This window comes from Clarias gariepinus, chromosome 4 (assembly GCF_024256425.1).
Source record: "Clarias gariepinus isolate MV-2021 ecotype Netherlands chromosome 4, CGAR_prim_01v2, whole genome shotgun sequence".
Lineage (NCBI taxonomy): Eukaryota > Metazoa > Chordata > Actinopteri > Siluriformes > Clariidae > Clarias > Clarias gariepinus.
This window is the reverse complement of record NC_071103.1, coordinates 32,445,001-32,469,805: the sequence shown is the minus strand read 5'-3', so window position 1 is coordinate 32,469,805 and position 24,805 is coordinate 32,445,001. Positions and strand designations below refer to the sequence as shown.

At 36.9% G+C, this 24,805-nt stretch overlaps 1 protein-coding gene across 2 annotated transcripts in view; it reads right to left on the bottom strand.

Annotated features, from left to right (window-relative positions):
- The window catches only part of LOC128520078 (piezo-type mechanosensitive ion channel component 2), a 126,559-nt gene that overhangs the window by 99,540 nt on the left and 2,214 nt on the right, over positions 1-24,805 (bottom strand). For both annotated transcript variants that reach the window (XM_053494101.1, XM_053494102.1), the window contains exon 2: positions 5,213-5,308. In XM_053494101.1, the coding sequence (XP_053350076.1) occupies positions 5,213-5,308 (96 nt within the window). The remainder of the gene's footprint in view (positions 1-5,212; positions 5,309-24,805) is intronic.

Below are 24,805 nucleotides of genomic sequence, written 5' to 3'. Positions count from 1 at the left end.
GGGTTAAACCCCAGTGGCACTATTATTAGCAAAAAGTGAGACAGCATTGTGGGTAATACAGACTCGGACGAAAACTTCAGGAAAAGAAAAATAGTATGATGGATATTATAATAATATAAAATTAATAATAGTATTATAATACTATTAAAATATTATCCTATAAAGTGTATAGTATTAAAATATTTATACAAGTTTTTCTTTTCCTAAAGTGTGGGAGTGAACATGGACTAACGTGTTGAAAAAAAGTTTCTTTTTAAATTAGAGATAAATGCTTGATATCACTCAAGAGAATATGTGAGCTATAATTCATTGCAGGCTGAATATTTTTTGATTTTGTTAATTTACTGTAATTAGATATTATAGTATAAAGTAAGTCTTTAGGCAACCCTTATTATATACAATAAGTTAAATGAAATGATTTAACATTAAATTAAACAAATTGGGACAAATATTTTCCTACAGTCGGCTGCAAAGTGCCTAAAGATACAGTTTAAAAACAGATTGTTCAAACACTCAGCATTCAGCATCACCAGTATACTAATCACTTGCCTGATCATCCGTCATCAACTGCACCTGTTTCTCACTGGTTCATACCTTAATTTTAATTTTTTCCTTTTTTTAAATTAAGGATTCATAGATCACTGTGTCGTGTAGCGAACAAAAGATATTCATCTGAAACTGCTCAGGTACAGGGACTGGAGCCAATATACTGTGTGTATATATATAAGGACATATATATGTGCCCACAATACCGCACATTTCCAGTTTATAAAGAAACACGAGTCATTACTGTATATTCCTGACAATTAAGAGCAGTGTGGGAGTTATGGAACTTAAACTCATTACCATATAAAAAGGTATACAATATTAAATTATACAGGAGGTATACTGTAGCTACACCATACGTGGGAGCAGCTACATAAATGAAACCTTCACCTCTCTTCACCTCTCTTTGCTCACTTGCTTCTCTCGTTCTTTCTCTCTCTCGCTCTCGTCCTTCTATTTCCAAGTTTTCCCCCTCGTCACAGATCCTTGAATTGCTGCCCAAAACAGTGATCGCCATCATTGAACTTCTCTTTGACTGTGCTGTGTCAGGTCAGTCACTCATTCTTGTCCATCCTGGTTTTATAACCAGCCAGGAATCAGGCCAAAGCTAGCACTCCTGAGGATCTTGATGATTTTTCCCACATACTGTATATATTTTTTTGGATTCGTTCACTTGCCATCCATCCACCTAGCCTCCATAGTTCATCTAGGGACCATTGAGGCAAATGGTGACCATTCTATTTCCATTTTGTATGACTGTGGTAAGACCTCCTGTCAACAAACTATAGGCAATCAACCTAATCTACATGTCTTTTGACTGTGGGAGGAAACAGGAAAACCTGGAGGAAACCCATAAAGCAAGGTGAGAACATGGACTCTGGAGGACCAGGACCTGGAGTTGCAAGGCTAAGCCACCGTGCCGACATCCAGCACATCGGGCAATTTGGAAACACCAAGTAGTCTAATCTGCATGTATTTGGACTGTGGGAGGAAACCGGAGTACCCAGATGAACCCCCCTCCCAAGCACACTCCATGCACACTGACAAGGGAGCGAGCCTTGAACCCTGACCCTGAAAGTGCAAGGCCACAGTGCACAGAGCCACCAGGCCGCCATACTGGGAAGTTGTCCCATCTTAATATGTTAAGAATGTTTTTTTTAGGACTATGTTAAAAAAAAAAAAAAAAAAAAAAATCTTCAGATCAGACATGAGCCACTTTCATATATGGTTCTAATTTATGCTTCATGAATGGGATCCATCAGTTTGCAATTCCTTTTGTCATTTCCCCAACAATAATAAACACATCACTGCCGTCATAATCGTGCCAGTACTGCAAAACAAACAATGGAGTTAGTAGCAGCAAGCACTGACTGTATTCAATAGAAGGATGAGGATATTGGTGACGTACATGATATTTGGGAAACTGATTCAAGCACTCATTTAAAACCTCGCAGGAGGTTTGTAATGAAAAAGATATGGGTCACTTATGTTGATTACAGATGTGTGCCATCAAGACAGGCGGGTCTGAATTGTCCAAGGAAGTTTGTAATGTGAGTCTCCGTCAAACAGTTTGGGTATGGAAACAGAAACGTGAACTTTTCTAGGAAATGTGCAGTTTCTGTATAAGACAGTTATTAACTTTTTATTCAGTTCTCTAAATGAGCAGACACTACTGTACATATAACACATACAGCAGACTGAATGCTGGTCAGTTTAAGTATATTTAATAAAGTATTCTCCTAGGAGATGGACTGTGTGCCTTTGGAGCCATGAATAAATAAAGATTCACGGCAACTACATCGAGATTTATGCTTATTAACACAGCCATTAATGCATAAACCCCCCCCCCCCTCCCGTACATATTTGAGACCATTTTGTTGATTAACAGCACAGTTGACGTGATTCCCCCAGGCTGGAATCTCCCATGCTACAAGAACCTACAGGCCTAGAAAATGTGTCAGATAGCATAAAAGCAGACAACACCCCAGGCGTTATTAGGTCACTTAAATAAACAGTCCCGAAAAAGTGTTGGCTTACTTTAAAAGGGTGTCAGAAGCCTGATATTACTAATATGTATGATTCATTATAGCAGTTGATAATAAACCATAAATTAACCATGTATCAGAGAGCGCCGCTGAACAGAGAGAGATTTATTGAAACTCTAAATGACCAGATGCTAATAAGCATTTTTTGCTCATTCAGTAACAACTCTAACTGTACGTATATTTCTCATTAAAATAATGAGCAAGCATGAAGAATAGGCATGGTATGTCATGTTGCTCCCTCACAGCTCCAGGGTCCTGATCCAGGGTCAGCTACTGCCTGGGAGGGTTTTCACATGTCGTCCCCTTAGCCACATGGATTTCCTTCAAGTTCTCCAGTTTCCTTACAAAAACATGCGGAAAGTGGGTTGGCTACAATATTTTTCCCAAGGTGTGAATGAGTGCTAAATGTGTGTGTGCGCATAATGCCCTGCGACGACCTAAAAGCCCGTCCAGGTCACTTTCCAGCCCGGTGTCCTCAAGAAAGGGTCTGGAGTCAGTGTAACCCAGACCAGGATAAAGTGCTTACTGAATAAGATGAAGGACTGAAAAAATATGGAGGATAAAGCAACTTTGTTCCAACATTTGTGCATAAAATCTCTGATTTAATCATATGGATTAGGCTAAGTATGAATTATGGGATGAGCTAAAGATATGAGAAAAGGAAAAAGCGCCAGGCACTAAATCAACACTAAAATATGACTCGTCTCCTACCAGAGGAGGATTGCATGCAGTCTGAAAAAGGTTTGTGCTCTCTGGGAGAATAAAATAAAGAATTGTTAACTGTAGGAAGCTAGGTTCAATTTGAGTCCAGCATGCAGCGTGCTGATGTGGCCCGGGGTTCAACTGACGGCCGTGATGAAGTAATGGTTGAAGTAGTGAACTGATGACATGTGTGTGTGGGGGGGGAGTGTTTGGGGGGTGAAAAGACACACACACACACGCACACATGCACACATACACGCACACATGCTGCATTCCTCTCCTGCTCAGACTCTCCTCCTCCTCACACAGATCACTCAGTGGGGCTTTCACTGCCTGTTGCTGGTATGTCCAGTGCACTCTAGATGTAAAAAGTGTCTCATTTCTTAAAACAACCTTGACTGGTCCTCAACTTGGCGTCAAATGGCTCCTACAGCTGCACTGTATGGGGTCTGCAACACGCCCAGTGCAATGCAACACTGCAACATTTTTTAGGTTGATATATTTAGTTTTTTATAAGTTCTTGTATAGATTTATAAGCTGATTTCTTGGTCATTTCTAAATTCCTATAGTATGTCCGAAGTGTGCAGTATGCCAAGCATCTCAGTTTACAAATACACAACCCATATCTGAACGCTCCAAGTTTGTGAGATTGGGAGTGAGGTTTGGCTCGGTCATGGAAAATGCAACGTTGTACTGCAGAGCATTAAACTTGAAATGCATCCTGGTTTACAGGGTCTATGATAGTAACACAAAAACATCATAAGTAGACAATGCCTTAATTCAGACAATCATTTCCATCCATTTGGAAATATATATATTATAATAGCTTATAAAGTTTGCAACAGTAATATACACTGCCTGACCAAAAAATGTTCCGGTTTCATTCAATCACCTTTATCCAGGTCATTCAGTACATTCGGGTCGTCAGCTGACTTTATTTTATTGCCACATAACATTGCCAACTAAAACCCCAGATCATAACACTGCCTCCAGATCATGTACTGTGGCCTCTATGCATGATGTGTACATGCACTTCCCTTCTCACCCTGACACGCCCATTTCTTTGGAATAGGTTCAATCAAACTGCATGACCTCTTTCTATTTTTCCTTTGAATCTTTATGCTCAGTAGGAAACTGAACCCATTTTTCTGATAAGTCTCACCCACGAGTGGTTTTTCTTATGACCACACTGCTGTCCCAATCCTGTGAGTTCTCATCACATTGTGTGTGTGTGTGTGTGTGTGTGTGTGTGTGTGTGTGTGTGTATGGAACTGCTATTACAGTACTTTCACTATTAATCCCAACAATGGTTTTTACTGTTGATTTTTTACCATGCAACTTCTTGTTTAAGTGATCTCAATTCATAAGATCTTAGCACATTTCTTCCACAAAGCTGATATAATTTATATCCTGAGATACTGAGAGTTGCCTCTTAAGAGCTGCTGGTTTCTGGCAATAAATTTTTAACACAAAAATTACACACCACGTCAGATGCACTATATCCTGAATCATCACACCTCAACATTGTACAGCCAAAGACAATTGCAGAAATGTCAAGTATACAGTGTTTCAAGCATCATAACAGGAAAAAGCCTTTCTTTTCAATAGCGCCTACTTTCCTATCAAAAACAAACATCCTGTATTCTAAAGAGTAAAATACTGTAAATACTAAACAGAACATTTTTAAAAATCCTAACCTTTCACAGTGCCAGAATTGTAAAAAAAAAAAAAAAAAAAAAAAAAAAGATATCAACTGCCAGAAAAAAAGTCCTTAGGGGCAAGTGGAAAAATTTACATCGTCTGTTACTTGTGCTAATGAGAAAAATTGCATTAAATGCAGCGCAGCATTGCAATGCTTATTTTTGGAGTAAACATAAAGCAAGTGTTTGTTTCCGAGCTTGCAAGTGGTTGATTCTTACCTTGCATTGTTGCCTTTGTCGGCTCTGCAAACAGTGGGATGAGCAGGAGGTAGATGAGGTAGACGAAAGACAGCACGTTGTACCGGAACAGACATGCTTTAACAAAGGGAAAGCAGAGAAAAAAACAAGTCAGACAGTGTCTCTAATGCCTACTGACAAACAACAATCTGCTTTAAGGCCTAAATCAGAACCATTATTATAGTATAGACTGATTACAAGTGGCAGATATAGCATCACTATTGTGTGCATTGAGCTCACAGAGTTCATTAAAGAATCCCCTGAGGACATTAACGAAACCTGTTGCTGCTAGCTCTGATTTACACGTGTGGCATAAGACATTCCAACAATGTTTAGGAACGTACCACTGACACTTATCCACATTTTTATAGACATGCAAAAAGAGTAAAAGCTTACGTTCGTATAATACTAAATAAAATATAAAATATCACATCTTACTCATGCATACTGTTTAATTATATAAAAATTTACATTTTTTTGCCATTTTTAGACATTGAGATCGGTATCTATTCTGCACACACAAATGTAAAAAAAAAAAAAATCCCTGCTGTTTGACCTTTTTCGATTTTTGTATTGGCTCAAGTTTGGATAAGCAAATTGGATTTGGATGTGCATATACAGTACCAAGAAACCCTCCCCAGACTCTTCTCAACTCCGGCCCAGCTCTCCCTATCTCTGGGCGTCAACTTTTCCAGCTATTGTAAATAAAGCTAGGCTAGCAACAACCTTAGCTAAGCAGGCCGACATTAGCTCTTTGTTGTGTTTTAACATTAATATCATTAAATATTGAGGCTTGTTTTGTTCTTATTGTTTGTCAGAAATGCAGTTGTGCCTCATAACAGGTTGGAAATGCTTAAAAAGGTCCAGAACATGGCTGTTTCTGGTTCATATGTTCCAACTGACTAGGAAACTGCACTTCCTCAAAGGAGCATCAGTTCATTCAGCAGCAGGCAGTTCATTTAAAGTTACAAACACTGAAACAGCCAAAATTGGGGAAGGAGTGAAATAGAAAGAAATTAATGCATGATCTGTATGTCAACTGGACAATTAAGAGATACATTTTGGAGAGTAAACTTAAAATAGACTATAGTATATGGCATTTGATTCTACAGCAGATGTAGGAAATATGTACAGCTTCTGAAAAAAGAAACTCAGCAGATTTTTTTATTTGCAATTAAAAAAAAAGGATAATTGCTAAGATTTTAACCCATTTGACCCTAAAGCCTCAACAACCGACAAGATGAATTTATTACCAAACAATGTCATGTAAGGGATATTTCAGACTATGCTGTTAAACAAACAGATAAGAACTAAATATCTCAAATTTACAACAGAGATCATTCACATCTAGTTTTACAGCATTTGGCAGACACTGCTATCCAGGGTGACTTACAGAAGTGCTTTTTAGTCTTTATCAAAAGCATGACTTTATAGTATAGCAGGTCAGCGTCTAAGAATTCTGTCTAGTTAAAACCTTCTTAGGAAGGAGATAAGAGTTGGTAAGGCAACAAAAGTCTGTGTTGTCCTTTTTATTCCCCTTTCTCATTCAGGATTTAGTGTTATAGTGTCATAGTGTTCTGTTTTGTTAAGTATGTTAAGTAGACCGTTAGGTAGATCTTATTTTAAAGACAGACAGTGACTGAGTTTATCAAACAGCAGGGGAAGTTAAGTGCCAGGCAGAGGTGAGAGGATACTTTTTTACTTTTACTCTACACAAAAAGTACAACAAATTTACTTATTTATTTACATAAATAAGTAAATTTGAAGGTGAGTACTTCTGCATTTTTACTTAAACACACATGTAAATGGAGGACTTCTACTTTTACTTGATTTATATTTAAATCTTCACTTTTACTTAACATACAGTACTTTGCCATCCTCTGGTGCCAGGATAAAGACAAGATGTTTGTCTTCTGAGTACCTAGAGGGATGGTGGGTCAAGCTGTACTAGAAGCATAAAGCGGAACATGGCACTGAACTTCAGGTAAGTTAGTGTCCATTTTTGGCTTTTTTTGTATGCATTACTGTGACAGTTGAGGGGCTGCAGAATTGCACCAAATTGCATTAATTCGAAGTGTAGCTTCAAATTTATTAGAAGTCTGATGCTACAGTGCACAGGAGAAAACTTGCCTGGGGCCCCTTGCAGTGATCCAGTCTTGTTGACATGGGACTTGACCCGATAATGTACAGGAGTAAACTGCACAGTCAGGTTAGCAATATGAGGACAGATAGACAGACAGCTGGTAGTCATTAACTACAGGGTCAAATCATGTGATCTGAGAGTTCCCCAAAGAAAACACAAGATCTTGATACGAAAATCCAAGTTTTACTATTCTAAATCCATTTATGTTTTATGTATTATGACTAACTTATCAAACATCATAATCGTCCTCATAGGAGAAAGAAAGCAGAAAGGCAAAGGAAATCAGGAGAAAAGTTTCTTTTAGTTAAACAAGGTCCAATTTTACTTGTCTGAACTTTGCTTATGATAGTGATAGATGTGTACTTTGAGCTAGAGCCTAGGAATTAGGAGACTTATTAGGACTATGTTTGATTAAAGGTTCCAACTCGTAATTTCCAACCTCCAATGAGAAAAAGCCAAAGAAAATGCCGCCTTAACTTGAAATTCTTACACATCACCTTGGGGTTGTCTTTCCAACTATAAGCTTCCTATATGCTTTGGATCAATCAACATACACCTGGACTGACCATAAAATTATGACCAACGACAGGTGAAAAGAACAACACAAATCAGCACTTACAGTATACAACAATAAACTGGTGTCAGGAATCATTTATACCTGAGGAGGCAAAGGGTAACCTTTCTATTTCCAGGCAAAAAGCCCAACGCCATTGACCAGGCTTCTGAACTTCCCAGATCTCTTTTAGACTAAGCATCCATGGGATGCACCAGACAAACAATTCCAATTCATGGAGGCTTTACCCAGCAACCCACAGCACCCAAAGGATCTGCAGTCAAAGTCCTTGTGCCAGACACAACAACACACTCCAGAAGTCTTATGGAGCCATGCCCTCAGAGGCCAGAGCTGCCCAGGAAGCACAAGAGGAACCTATACCAAACAGAGCATAATGTGTGCATTGTAATTTAATGGCTGATCAGTGTTATTGATCACTTATTAAGTCAAGAACCATACAGATTCAACTCGATTCAACAGATTCAGCTTTTTTTTAACAAACAGCAAAAAAAATGAGGTGTCCGTGTCATTCCATGATATCATTCCATCCTGCAAATCACTGCATACTGTAGGAGTTGAATGCAGTATGAACTAATGCGTGTTAATTCATTGTTTTTGCCACTCTGTGTTCTCATATGATGTGCTCTATACCGTACATGACCATGTGCACGAGCTCTGCAAACTGCACTGTACTAAATGAGGCTTATAACACTTTACTTAATGAGACTGACAACAGGCACTGACTCGCTGCATGCGCTTCTGAGACTAGGTGGGAAAAACAGCAAGAACGAGCATAACGCTGTACCCCGGGGTCCTCATTCTGTCACCACACTGAACACTTCTGACGCGCCGCAATTGCTTCGGCCCTATTTCTCCACGCTCCCGTTGATGTTTCGCAAGCTGTGAGCCATTGTGTATTTCTTCAAGGCTCGTTAGTTTTCATTGATTTCCTTGAAAACATACAGCTTGTTTTCTCTGACAAATTGTGCAATGCAAATTGTGTGAGGACAAGCAAAGAGGGAGAGGTTTGGGTTTGTCTCATTTGAAGCCACATCCTGGCTTTTCCAAAGTTGGAAATTAAATACAGCTGAAACTCTAATGGGCAACCACCCCACTGTCCCCCTGTGGCCTGCTCCTGACCGCACCAAAATAGTTTTCTTGAAGACTGAAAAACAAGCGATCCAATGCTATTAAGCAGAAAATGAACCTTTTGTTTGCACCAAACAGTAAAACCTAACACAGACTTGTCAGTGTCCCATGAAAGCAAGAGTGTACAGTATTTTGTCTATTTTGGATATTTCATATCTAACCCAGTCATTGCTGTTTGTTTTAATGTTTTCAGTCTTGCTTTGACATCAAAATAAATACAGTATTAAGCCAGCTTTGGATTTCTAAATCAGCAAGAAATTAATTATTGCAAGTTATTTTTTTTTTTTTAGACTTTAAGACAGGAGCTTGTTTCTGCGGTATTAGCAGGATTAGTCCACCATTAACACCTCCCAGATGGTGATTTCATATTGGCAGCAGCACAAGGAACTAGCCAGTGGCAGCTCGGGCTGTTTGGAGAGAGAGCGGTGGGCCCCCGGGCCATTACAAATGCACCATCTACTGAAACGATGCAGGTTTATTTTCTTTACCTTGCTGCAAACTCGAACACTCACTGGCCATGAATACATTATGCAGGTTAACACAAGCATGAAACACTCCTAGCTCTCAGATATTCCCAGAGGCGACCAGATGCATAGTTTTGTGTATTCATGTCTATAGACCATCGCCTTCATGACAGAGATCAGGTCAAACAGACTGCACTTCATCGTACTGTTGTATGAGACAGCAAAAAAAGGGGTTGGTATGTAAGTAAGGATGTGACTAAAAACACTAGGAAACCCTGCTTTCACAGCTCACATTACTGTACTTATGATTCATGGAAGGCCAAAACTGATGCTTATCAAAAGATAAACAGGATTAATGATACTAAACCAGCACTAGGATGACTTCAGGAGGAATACCACTGTGAACCTTCACTTAGTGCTGACTTGAGGTTGGATTTATCGCTGCAATTAAAAAAAAAAAAGTATGCATCTGTGCTTACATTTTTCTTTCACAGAGTAATTTACTGTCCTGCCTACATATCAAAGGAAAAAGCTCTCTTTTCTCATCACAACTTTTTCTAAAACTGTCTGTATATAAAGTTATAAAACAACTTTTTAAATAAAATATAAATCAGCTAACAAATTCTGACAAATCTAAATTTTACCATATGTGGCAGTTCCTACATTATAATAGAAAAAAAAACATTATTACACATGACATCACTAAATTCTCTATTTATCCATCCATCTAGGAACCTCCTAGTCCAACTCCAACCATTGTATTTAGTCAATTTTATTTGTATAGGGCTTTTAACAATGGTCAAAAGCAAACTAGAATTTTTTGAAATTCTTACACAAAATCCTTATAAAATCAAAATTATGGAAATGTGAAAAAATGCGTATGAATCAAAGTAATCCCATTTTTACGATCGTGGCAGGACCAATCAACATTCACACACATACACACACACAAACTTCTTTGGACTGCTGGAGGAAACCAGAGCACCCGGAGTAAACCCACCAAGCATGGGGAGAACATGCAACCTCTGCGCACACAGACCTGAGACGAAATCAAACCCAGACCCTGGAGGTATAAGGCCACAGTGCTAACCTCTAAGCCACTGTGCTGCCAAAACATTTTATAAAGTTAAGACATCTTCCAAAAAAATTAAACGGCTAAGAAATCCTGTCAAATCTAAACCTTACCATACCTGCCAGAATCAGACTACATTGTAATCTGTCTTCTGCTATGTACATTTTGTTTTAATCTTGGCTGTGTGTCTTGATTAACAATCAGCTGTTAGCATTCAGCTAGTTTGTCTGTTAGTGTTCTCATGCTAGCTGACATTAGGAATAAATCTTGTGAGTTAGATATTGTTGCGTAGCAGTTTTACAGCTTTGGCTGTATGTTTCCACGTGTTCCTCAGTGTAAGAGACACTAGTTTACCTCATTGTAAATCAAATCTTACTAAAATGTGATTTGAGTGTTTGTGAATCTTTCTTAGATTTTTACCTCCATACCATTAGCGGATTTTAAACTTTACATAACATTACTATATTGGTTCTTAAACCATTTCGAAATGATCTTCTCAAGACCTGAATGACCCTTGGACATTTCCTTTCCATTGGACATACTGTAGATATCAAATGCTACTAAAAAGAAATAGTGAGTAAAAATTGCAGTGGGTCACAGTGAAGACTATAAAGCTTTACCTTAAGTTTTACAGTACCAAAGTATTTATACAGTATAATAATCATTCTGATGTGCTTTTTCTTGAGGAAGGAATTAAGTCACTTTTACCATCTCTTACTTAGAAATAATAACTTAAATAAATAATAGATTAAGTCTCAATTATTTCTGTTATAAGCATGATAATTAATGACTTGTATCATTAATTTGTCATTTTTAATTTTCCATTTTATACTACATATTTATTTTACAATGCATGACTACAAAAAGCATAAATGTAATTATTAATTAAATATTAATTAAATATTAAAGAAATATACAGTATAACTTCTTGTTAACTTATTACATTGTCATAGTACAAAAAGTCATTCTTGCAATAATAAAAAATAAATAAATAAATAAAGAATACACAATACCCACAATAAATGTGCTTAGTGAATCTGTGTGTCTTCCAACATTGTTGGGATCGTAGGACAATTGCAAGCGGTGGAAAGTCCCCGAGACAGGATGTCAGATGAGACAAAGTGCTTATTATGGCATTTTTATACAACTAGCAATTCTCTTACTCAGTTCAGGGATGATCATTTCCCAATAAAATCACTCCACCACATTATCTATCTATCTATATATATATATATATATATATATATATATATATATTCCGTCAATAAACAGTTTTTCCTTAAAATCCTCCTGACTCTCCGCTTAGATCCTCAAATGATTTAACAGCTATGATATATTCCCCTGTGAGCTAAGACGATGGTGTATTGCTTCTTAATCAATCTGATGAAGGAGCTCAGTTCTTGATTCCACACTCGGCCGTTTCACAGCACACCAGAGAACTGCTCGAGTATCAGTTACGGCAGGGAAATGACTGACAGGGCTTTTCACAATAAATCGAAAACAAGGTAAACATCCCTCTGTAGTTGTGTGAGTGGGAGTTTCACTTAACTAACGTTTATTTCATTTTTCAGCACAGGTCCTATGCGTCAGCTGAAAAATTTGTTTGAATATACTGTAAGTGCTTCGAATTTTGGGGTACTGTAGTTATGATAAGAATGGGGCTCTGTGTGCAGCAGGTCTAAATTGTTCTACGCTCCACATGACAGTGTGTTCAGGACTGACGCTTATTATGGCTTGTTATGACTTTGGATAAACATGCTGGTATTAATGTGTGGCTAAGACTGCGAGCTCTTCTCCGCAACATGTGCACTCGATTAGGAGTTCCAGCCATGAAATCTGATAACTAATGGAGAAATGTATATTATAATTCAGTAATATCACAGCGTTTCAGACCTCCTGAATTGCCTAGCGTTATATACACAGTCGAAACCTGTGGACTTAGTTCAGCGTTTTGGCTAATTCCAGCCTTTCTGTGTGACTGTTTAACATTTCAGAGCATTTCAATGGCTCCCTTGAGTCGCCGTGTGTGAGTCAGAGCTGTCGTGCCCTACCTCGCATGTGCGCCTCATGTGTGGGGAACGGCTCTGGCTTCCAACAGTGTCTGTAAGAAACATCCAATCCCCACTGGCAATCTTATAGACCGCTGAGCTCTTTTATTCGGATGAGTCAGTAAACCAAGATTACAGCCAAGATGACAAAAAATGTGCTCCTTGTGAAACAACAGACGTATGACTAACCATTTTTGGGACCAGAAGGAGGTCTCATGTGTTTTGGGATTTTTATTTAAAGCATCAAAAGCATGTGTGGAGACATGAGCTCTCTCAACATGAGCTCAAATTCGTGCGAAAAATTTAACACATCATTAAGGTTATAGTTTTATTTTCAAGTATTTGTGCTTTTCTCAAATGCTGGTATTAATTTTATTTCATGCAGTTTTTTCTCGGTAAAGTCGACTGACATCCTTTAAAGTCGTCTTTTTTTGGGTGATGTTAAAAACCTGGGGATTTTTTTTTCTTTTTTTTTAATTAAAATTGGAAATAAAGAGGAGGTTTTACTATTGAAATATTTAAAACCAGAATAGTAAATGTTCAATTTCTTAAATATTTAAATTTCAAGATGTTGATTGTGGGAACTGCATTGTACAAAAACTAAGATTTTCTTTCTTCCACTAAAGCAAGCATTCAGATGGCCCGGCAATAGAGTGTTTCACATAATAGTGTTTCACCTCAAATCACCATATACTGCACATACTTAAGATCTTCCTGCCTTATTTACTCACTCACTCATCTTCTATACCGCTTTATCCTGTATTCAGGGTCCCGGGGACCTGGAGCCTATCCCAGGAGGCTTAGGGCACGAGGCGGGGTACACCCTGGACAGGTTGCCAATCCATCACAGGGCACACACACATACCCACACTCACACACTCATTCACACATGTCTTTGGACTGTGGGAGGGAACCGGAGTACCTGGAGGAACCCACCAAGCACGGGGAGAACATGCAAACTCCATGCACACAGAGCCGGGCATCGACCCTGAAGATGCAAGATGACAGTGCTAAACACTACACCACCGTGCCGCCCCTGCCTTATTTAATCTTATTTAATCACAAGCAAAATGTTGGCTAATAACTGTGTACAAATGTTTTTTTTGTACAAGGTTTTATATTTTTCTGTACTCTGAGAGCTGCAAATAGCCTGAACCAAATTCATTGTGTGTCTCAACATACTTGGCGAATAAAACCCAATTCTGATTCTGATTCATGGACTCATTATTCTGATTCTAATCGTTTACCATAAATGAAAGGAGTCTCCAGTGTCACACCAAGAACAACCAGTCAGATCATTCTACTTTCCAAATTCTTAGTAAGCTTATTTTTTTCATGGAAGTTCCACTAGATTAAAGTTTCTATAAAAAGTTAAATGTCGCCAAGCTTCTTGTTTTGTATTAAATTAATATATATACATATACAAATATATATATACTGTAGATAAATATATATACATAAATATATACACCCTGTAATGTTTCTTATGCTGCACCTGGAACTGAATGAAAAATACTTAACTGGGATTTTTATCATTTGATTTACAGAAAAATAGTATGTCCAATATTTGAAGGTAAAAAATAAAAAGGAAAATACGGTAATATAAAAAGCTGACTCTTCCCTCCAGCAGTCTTTTATATATATTTTATATTTGTATATATTTTTTATATTTTTGTTCTATTGTCAATAGCTATGTTTTTCTATAGTTAGGTTCCTCTCTATATTCAATTTTTTATTTTATTCCATAAATTAATATTATTATTATTATTTTACTTTAAGATCACAAGTGGTCGTATAAGCATTTCACTGCATATCGTACTGTGTATGACTGTGTATGTGAGTAATAAAATTAGAATTTGAATATAATATCTACAGTACTGTGCACAAGTCTGGAGCCACCCCTCACGTCTTCATATTTTGCTTAGAACTAAAGACCCAGACTTTCTTGTATTTTAAATGAAGTCTTGAGGAATACTTCTCCAGGCTTCCTGAAGGGCTTTTTCGGCTCTCGTTTTTAAATCCAGTCCCTGTACCTGAGCAGGTTCAGAGGAATGTTTTTCATCTGTTAAACCAAACAGTGACCTATGAATCGATCAAGCATAAAAAATATCTTACTTAAGTGTATGAACCAGTGAGAAACAGGTGCAGATGATATGGGACAGATGATCAGGCTGGTGATTAGTATACTGGTGATGTTGAATGCTGAGTGGTTGGAACAGACAAAAGGGGAAATGAGGTTGCTGCTGAGGTTGTTACACATCTTTAGGCAGCCTGTCGCAGTAAAATATTCATTCCCATTTCATTACTTTAATCTACATGGTGTAATTTTATTTGAAGAAATAAGTCCCGGCTCAAGACTTTTGTACAGTACTTTACATATATAGAATTTGTTACTAGTTTGTGCTTTTTGAGGGACGGTGTGTTCTATCGGTTCATCAGAGTGAAACATCAATGTGTAGGCACAAAACTATTATTCTATTAAGTCATGAGGAAGAGAGAAACAAAAGAAATTCAGACGGGTTTACCTGAAAATATACACATATTTTAAACTGGATTCTGAGGTTAAAGTGTTCTGTTTGGTTTTCAGGCTCAGATGGCGCCAACATTCCTGATGTGGATTTTTAAATCCAAGCTAAATAGGCTGGTGTTGACACTGAAATGATACCAAAGATGACTAAATATGTCCAGAAATTAGTAAAAATACCAAATTTTATACAGAAGCTAAATATTAATGTTAAACATAAATGTGTCAGTGCACTGATGCTGGGGAATTTATAGGAGGTTAGAAGGCAGGAACGGTCTCTGTGTGTGTGTGTGCACACGTGTGTGTCCTGATCCTGCTACACCCACATCCACACACTCACAGTTCTCCTCTCAAATAACAGCCGTAATTCTTTTCTGTTTCTTTTTTACTGTCTGGTTTGCAGACAATAGGTAGACATGTTACAATTTTGCATGTGAAGGAATAATAAAATCTTTCTCTCACAGTCGGGTTCATAGTATTACATTTAAAATCTGTCTTTACTCATTTTTATCTGAGCGCAAAGTAAAATTAGACACAAGTGAAGGTCATCAGTAACACATGACTCATGCAGGGCAGAGCTGCTGATCCTCCAGTGTGGAAAAGGTTCCAGATCAGCGTGTACAACCACCTAATATACCGGAAAACATCAGAGCTTTATGCACCTCCTAGTGAATAAAACATTCATTTACCATCAAAGAAAGGAGTCTCCAGGGACGGTGCATGCACTAAGTTTCACACCAAGGATAAAAACATCAGATCATTCCACTTCCCAGTTTCTTGGTAAGATTAATTTTCTCATGGAAGTACCACAAGATTAAAGTTGCTATAAAAAGTTAAAAGTAGAGCTTCTTGTTTTGTAATAAATTAAAACTAGAAATGCTTGATAAATTGCTGTTGCATAACAGGAATTAAACACCTCAATACATAACACAGGTATAGGAACAGAAAACGTAATGAAAATTTTGGGGTGGTGAAAGGATCATGCCACCATGTTCTTGATCTTGACTTTTACAAAAATAATCATTCACTCTCTGATCTCTCTATACTGCATTATCCTATACAGGGTCACAGGAGTCCTGGAGCCAGTCCCAGGAGAATTAACTGCATGAGGCATAGTACATGCTAGGCAGGATGCCAATCCATTGCAAGGCACACACAAATGTATACAGTATACAGTATACATACACACACACACACAAACACACACTATAGGCAATTTGGAAATGCCAACCAGACTAATCTGCATGTCTTTGGACTGTTTAATGGAAACCAGAGTACCCGGAGGAAACCCACAAACCACAGGGAAAGCTCCAACTGCAAACTCCATGCACACAAAGGCGGCAATCGAACCTGAACGCTGGAGGTGCAATTGGTCACCTCTAAGCCATGGTGTACACCCTATAACAGCACATCAGATATACACTACCAGTCAACAGTTTGGGCACTTTTTTTAATTCCATGGTGATTTTTATTTCTTCCTACATTGTAAAACAACGCTGAAAGCATCCAAAATATGCAATAATCTTATTTGAGACTTGTGTCGCCATAGTAGACAATCTGATCTGCACAAAAACTTGGCAAAGGTTTTAAACCGGATGCACTTCCTGAAGCAACCCTTCCATTTTATTCGGGCTTGGGATCGGCGCGGCATCCAGTGGCTGGGGTTCAGACATTGGCTGGAAATCAAACTCGGGCCTTCGACATGGTCGAACCTACCACTCAGCCACCAAAGATTTCTGAGGCTAATAACTCTAAATGAACTTCTTCTCTGCTATAAAGTTAGGTTTGGTCTTGCTTTTCTGGGAAGGTCTTCGTGAGAGCCAGTTTCATCATGGTGCTTTATGGGTTTTGCAAATATACTCAACAATACTGTTCTTACAAGAACTGTTCCAGAACAGCCGACCTTCATGTCTTAGAATAGCAGCTGACTGTTGTTGTTGTTGTTGTTGTTACAACAACATAAATCCAAACTTTGCATCCAAACTTTTGACTAGTACTGTACGTCTTATACACAAAGAAAATAGACACCCATAGTTTTATAATAAATTCGATGCATCAAAAATAGTTTGAGACTCCATCAGTGAAATCGGACATTATATTACCTTAAAAACCCTTCCTGTTTTACTGAGATTTCATCCTAAAGGAACACAAACGTACCAGGGAGTGATTTATGTTCATACTACCTGATGTCACCCGAATGAGGATGGGTTCCATCCTCATTGAATCTGGTTCTTCTAAGGTTTCTTCCTATTGTCATCTCGTTCGTAGTTCAATTTATACTTACTTCAAAATATTTTTTTCTAATTTATATTCATAATTTTTTATTTTTGTATAGCTGTTTTGTGACTATTCAAATAGCCGCTATACAAATAAAATTTATTTGATTGAATTGCATTGTGATTACTATATGTTTTATTTATTTTATATTGAAATAAACTCATCTTTAAACATATCTAGAACTAAAAATTCAAAAGAAAATTTAGATTTTCCAATAGGTCGGCTTGTTGCTCAGTCTGAGGGTGGATTGTCCCAGAGACAAACAGCTACGAATCATGAAATCCCCCTTTATACAGTTTACAGAATTATAGTGCAGCTTAAAGAAAAAGGTAAAACATCAACATCATGACAGAATCAAGTCGCGATCTGGTAGACATGGGCCTTCTGAAAGGCGTCTTCATGCTGTTCCACAATCTGTTGAGACCAACATGTTCATTCTATATCTTGCTGAAGTGTTGCCCTTAAAGCTGGTAAAGTTGTCAAAGTATTATTTATGTATTAAGAATTAAACGTTACTTTTTTAAAAATGTAACAAATATTAGTTCATACAATTTATCATAAAACATTGGTATATATATTTTTCTTGCATGTTTATGCACAACATTTAATGAAAGAACATACTATATGTATATAATGCAAGAACTCTATATGTATATTTTCAGTTATAATTATTATGATGTTCTTGATCATGTTTGAAAATCTGTCAGTGTGGATTGGGGGAAACCCCAATTACTGACTGTAATTTGAATTACAGCAGCCAGAACTACTGTGAGAGCTGCTGTTATAGAAAATTAATCAACATTTTTAAGAATTGAGAATCCACCATCGTAGTGGGATGAACTTAGCTGAACTTAATTTTCAGCATGATATTATTTTCTGACATGCTTATTCACATGCAACAAATCTGTCACGTATTTATAATAGTAAATTGAAATAACCTGATAATTAAAATAACCTCCTGCCACACACGTACTGTTACTGAAGCATTTAAGGAAAAAAAAAATCACTCATTTTATCCCAGCAGCTCTGTACTATTAACCTTCAGAGTCCACTCATCGCTTAACAGGTCGCACAAACAAACCGGGCTTAAAGCTGCACCATGCAGCCAACAACAGCACAGAGGACAGCTTTAACAAATACACACACACACACACACACACACACACACACACGCACACACACACACACACACACTAAAATCACTGCCAATAGCAAAAACCTGCTGCCAACATCTGTTCTTGTCTGGCTTCATTTACACATAAATGATCATTTGTAGAAATGTTTTTTTTTTCCTTTGGAAATATAAATAAATCTATGAATATGCTGCCATTCAGAAGGGAGCCACCTGCATTTTATAAGAAAAATCATACGAATCAGAGTTACTGCTATCACCCCAAAGTTGTTGATTGTTTTCCCATATCAGCATGCCATAAATTGTATATTAACTAATTACACGTCTAGTTTATAATTATGTTTCATGTTGTTGAACGGCTGTTCACTTACATTAAACCGTTCCTAATAACGCTTCCGTCACCAGCCTGTCTGATTTCTCTCTTTTAAAGTCAATAAGACAAAAGGAAAACTGAATAAAAGAAAGCAAATAATGATGCTAGCAAGTCATCTCTGTACTGACCATTACAAAGCATTGACAGCCAAGTCTCCGTCCATAAAATATCTGATCAAACGTCTGCTTTAGCCCAGTTCCCACTTTTTATTATCCAGTATTTACTATGGATTGTCATGACTTTATAGCAGTAATCATCATGATCGATAGGTAGTCATATGGTAAGATCATGCCTGATTAGTGTGTGCCAGGGTGATCCGCAGTACTACATAGCAAAAATCATGAAGATGGAATTTGGGCTTTATAGTAAGCTTAATCATCTGAAATATTATACATTTTCCTTTTTTAAATATATATTTTTTAAATCTGATTATTATCGTTCTAGGATAACATGTACTGTATCATCCATTACACAAGTCTCAGAGATGCTTCTATAACAATTAAGTAGTACAATGATCACATTAATATAAGTATGTGACTTAAATTACTTGAATCAGTCAGAACTACTCCTGGGGATGGTTTTACAGAAAAGCATTCTGATTCATTTAGAAACTAAAACTATGGTATAAACTTGTTTTTCAGTTAACTGCACAAGATGCTGTTGGTTAGTTTGTTATAGCACTATTAGAATTGAATGACTTTTATGGCAGATACATGATAAAAGATAAAAATAACTTGTAATTCATGTAATTACTTAAAGGCTTTAACCACAGTATGTTGCAGGACGTATAGTAAATGTAGTGTTCAACATTATAATCAGAATGCACTTCGCCAAAAATACAATATTGGTACTGATTTTATTATTTTTTATGTTATTTATATAATACAAAAAATGTGTGTGCCAAAGAAGCTACTTTTAAAATTTCTGCAACATGAAAGTGACCAATCTTGCTTAACTAAAAATTCAGCCGTTTTAGAGATTATTTTATAAGTGCCCCAAAAACTTCAAAAAATAATAATTTAAGTAAAATGCTAATTATTAATATTAATTTATGAGTATTGATACTAAAATTGGTGTGAGCTTCTAGAAGCATATGACCTATAAAAATAGTTCCTTGAATTAAAGCATTACGTGCACAATTAAGATTTTTTTTCCCCAAAAAAATCTGTAGTGTCTGTAACCATGCCAGATTTATGTTTCAAAATGTTACCAATTTTGCATTTTAAAATAATAAACTTTTTTAGGTTTATGTCTTTTCATATGAAATCTAAACTGGGCAAATTTCTGAACGATATATGAGATTTTAATTTTAATTTTTTAAATTTTAGCACCAATACTATGTTTTGGTCGACTGCTTTTATCTATAGTGCACATTCCTGAACTGAAATAGTACCAATAATATACAGCAATTTTAGTATCAATAATATATACCAATTTTATACACATGATCCATACACATAATACAAAAGTTTGGGCACAAAAACAAATCAGAGTAAAAACAAGAAAACAACATCTGCAGTCAATTTTTGTAACAATTGCATAACTTGCAGAAACCAGAAACAAGCTATTTCTGCAACCTATTTTCCTGTCTCAGATATGAGCTCACACTGGTGTGATATACGGCTAGCCTGTTCCCCGTAGCCTCTACTTAATTGCTGTGGTGCGAAAAAAAAACAGGATTTAGTGCGGCAGGACGAGCACACACAAAAAGTGCTTTCAGGTGACTGTGGGTATTTCAGAGACTGAACCGTCAGATTACAGACAGGAAGCGGTTAAGATAAAAATTTAATGAATAGTGCTACTATAAGGGGGAAGAAGAAAAAGCACCTCCGAGAAGAAACACGTAGGTGATCAAACTCTGATTTATGCCAAATATGCTTCGCCTCGTGCTCTTTTAAGAGACTCTGGACTTATCACAACTGTCTCCTTAAGTGAACCATATGAGGATTTATTTCTTCAGGCTTTCCATAATAAAGTAAAAGATTATTACCAAGAATGACTCCTGAAACTAAACACTGGAGCGTATTATACACTATACAGTGTACACAATGGATGAATAATTTATCACCAAACTGGCCTTTGTGCTTTAGAGTTTCCCCAGAGGCTCACAAAATGCATAGAACCATCCTACTGTACAAATCACTGAATGTTTTCTTGAACATCCTGACTAATCTCAGCTGCTCCACATCAGGGTTTCTGTAGAGCATTTGATGAATCGGTGAATGTACGTGATCTGAACACTCACACAAGAAATTTATATATTTTAGTCAATATAATGGAAACCAATCCTACATCATAAGCAAGCCAAATGCTTTTTATACATTTTATATACTGTAGCATACTGCAATGGCAAGATCGTACTGTATTTTTGCCGATGTTGTGCATTTCCACTCAACGTCATAAACATATACTGTACCTCTAACAACAATAACAAGCTCGCTGCTTCCATCTGCTTCTAAGGCACTTCTTAAACACGTCGTGAAAGGTGATTTTAAACTCCGTGAAAATCCAGCAGACTTTATACTTGAATGATCCGAGCTGGAGCGCACTGAAAGAGCCTTACAGACGTTTATCCTGAGGGCCTGCTCGCTCAGACAGAAAGAAACTGTGCGCAGCGATTTAATGAGACACAGCCGTTATCAGCAAGTCGAGGCTCTCTCAGTTCTCAAGTTGATGAATTACATATTGTACGACTGCGTGTTTTAAACAAGAATCCTGGATCTAAATCCGTTTCCTTTTGTTTTGTGTTACTTACAGTATTCGCTTACTTACTCCCGATGCAGTCTAGTCTAGTTTGGACTTTCATTTCCTTTCCCGAATTCCCTTTTTTTCAAAAATGCTAATTTGCGTCCGAGGGCATGAAGTCAGACAACATCTGACCTTAGTAAAGGTCACGGTGTCATGTGAGAATCTTAACTCTGACCTTTATGGTCAGACTGTTAATCAAGTGCAGACTAATGATGGATGTGAACTAAACACACTCCTGTTTTATTATTGGACACAGATCCCGCCTAGGTTAATATAATAAAAAAATGTCTTTAGACAGAATTCACAAAAAAAAGAAGAAAAAAAAACAGGAGCTTAATCTCTTCCTTATAAAATAAGCTTTTCTTTGCTGTCCTAGACACATTCTTATTTCTCATCCTATTTCTTAGTCACTCCATTGCCACTCTAAACACTCTAAATTTACAAGAGCGAAGAAAGCAAATCTGCAAAAAATCAGCGATGCCAGTGTATCTTGGGAGTCTGAGGTGTTTAGGTTAGCGTGAAAGCCGTCATTAGTGGTCATTAGTGCATTCTCTTCGGACCGCTTTCATATGAAATCAAACCTCACTCTCAGTCATTACCCGTATGTGTTTTATTTTTACAGGATCGGTTTGCTTACACTGTATTTTATCAAGAGCAAACAACTCAATCTTATGCAAAAGTCTTATCCTTTGTTATGGCTGTCAAACATTATTTACACAATGCTCTTATAATTAAGGCAGGTCCAACATCTTTGCACTTGGATTTTCTCTAAACAACACTTTTAATGAGTGAACGCTGCTCATGATCTGACTATATCATTCACACTGGACTCGAGGATAAAAAATCTCTTTCTCTCTCTCTCTCTCTCTCTCTCTTTCTCTATCTATCTATCTATTTATCTATGTAGGCATCTAACGGTATGTGCATTCAAATATATATTAATATAATATATTATATATATTTTCTTTCCCAAACACCAAACTGTATAGTCAGTGTTTTAGATTTAACAATTACTGTAATATGTCTGTGTGTTAAACACTCTACAGCTTATATTTGTATTTTCAGTATTTAAAGTCGTTTAAAGGTAAGAATTTGTACTTTGTATTGTATGTATGATAATGTTGATTAGACATCACTGTAAATTGAGAGTGAGGTGGTATTTTATGTCATGAAATACTCATTTCACATTTACTTTGCGAAAGAAGGGTTCACTGAGCTGTGCAAAAATAAAAAGTGTGCCAACACCAGTAGCAACTAGTACAAATAATCCAGAAAAAATATCCTTAAAATAGCCCTTATTTAAAAGAACAGTTGCTTGCACTATTTGCTATAGATCTTGTTACAATTAACAGTTAAACAGGATTATATGTACATGATTATATGTTTATAGGGTAGATTTATAATACATAATAATACATCCATAATAAAAGTACATATAACTGAATTACGCCCTGTTCTGTGACTTTTGCTTGTATAAATAATTTTTTTTTTTAACAGATTTCCTCTTCACTGTGCAAATACGGTTTATCACTCTGTCAATGCACACCTCACCTGAACCCTCGATCGACCATGCGTAAAGTTTACAATCTCTGTATATACAGCAGGGAAGATTAGCAAACAGAAATCATTGGCACTTGACAATTTGATATTTAGAAAATCAGCATTTATAATATATCCGCTTGTATTTAGTCAAGGATTACAGTGAAAAATGAAGACTCCTGCCAAAACAATAGCTCTTGCAATGGATTACTTTTTTTCTCTGCAACAAAAGTAGCTGCATTGAACCTTCGACTCCTTAAAACAGTCGAATAACCTTGAGAATGTGAATCTGAGGAGATAAATATATATTTGGCCAATATCGGATCTTCCAGACTCGCTTGCTAAACTCTTTGATCTGCCCTGACCCGGCTACCAGCAGGGATAAACAGTCATTGTGGCAATTGTAAATGAGGCTTTTCCAGGTCCTTGGGAAACTCTGGACTTCGATTGTAACTCTCGACTCTAAGAGGTTTTAAAAAGCCCAGGCCTGGCGTGTGTCTGCGAAAACAAGACTTTTTGATTAAAAACTCATGAGGCATGCACTGCAGATGTGGAGGGGACAGTTAGCAATATCTGAGCAGGGAAAAAGCTGAGCTTCTTGCATTGCCAAGAGCTTTGCAAGCAGTGCATTCAAACAATGAAGAGTGCGAATAAAAAGCCATTGTATTTGATAGGACGCTGATACAGAGCAGTCCTTGGCAGACCGTGACGTGGATGGCCGCTTTAGCGACAAACTCTGTTTTGAAATAAATCAAGCAATATAATTCTAATAATACAGTATGATTAATGTAATATTTCACATGACAAAGAAAGATGATAACTATTTTCTATTTAGTTTACCAGCTGCTGGCATCCATACGAGTGTTTAATCATTAGACTAAGACACTAGTTGTATTTAAGGACTAGTTTATTATTCACTATTTTTTTTTTTTAGATTATTACACTTTTAATGAGTGCTCTAATTAACATGCACATAGTTGGTAAAAATAAATTACTGAAAAATTAGTCTTAGGTCATAGGTTAATGTTACACAGTAAGATTAACACACTGTTCATGCCTAGTTAAAGCAATTTAAATTAACAAGAAAAAAAAAAAAAAAAAAAAAAAATATATCTTTCAAGAGGGCTTTAATGTTTAGTAATCTAATTCTATCTTTAAAGGAAAAAATAGCAAAGTGCATCATAGGTTAATGTGTTTTAACACAAAGGCAGATGTTTTCTAGCTTTTGGCAATTACAAGGACACGAAAATTAAAGTTTCCCAAAAGCCTGCTGTGACACACATGCAAAACTTTTTGTGACTCATTAGTTGGGAAAAAGTCTGAAAGAGTCTTTGTCTCTTCAGCTGCAGCAGCAGCTCTATAACAATGTCTCCAAAGCTGAACGTGTCTAACTCAAGTTCTCGGTCCATACACCAAACCTATGACTTATGACTATACAATGATATATCCTTTCCAGACATGCACCACTGCAAGCATGAGTGTGTTTGTTGTGAGCTTAAACATCCTGTGTTTTTCAGGTTTTTGTGTTAGATGAAACCAGCGTAGGAAACAGG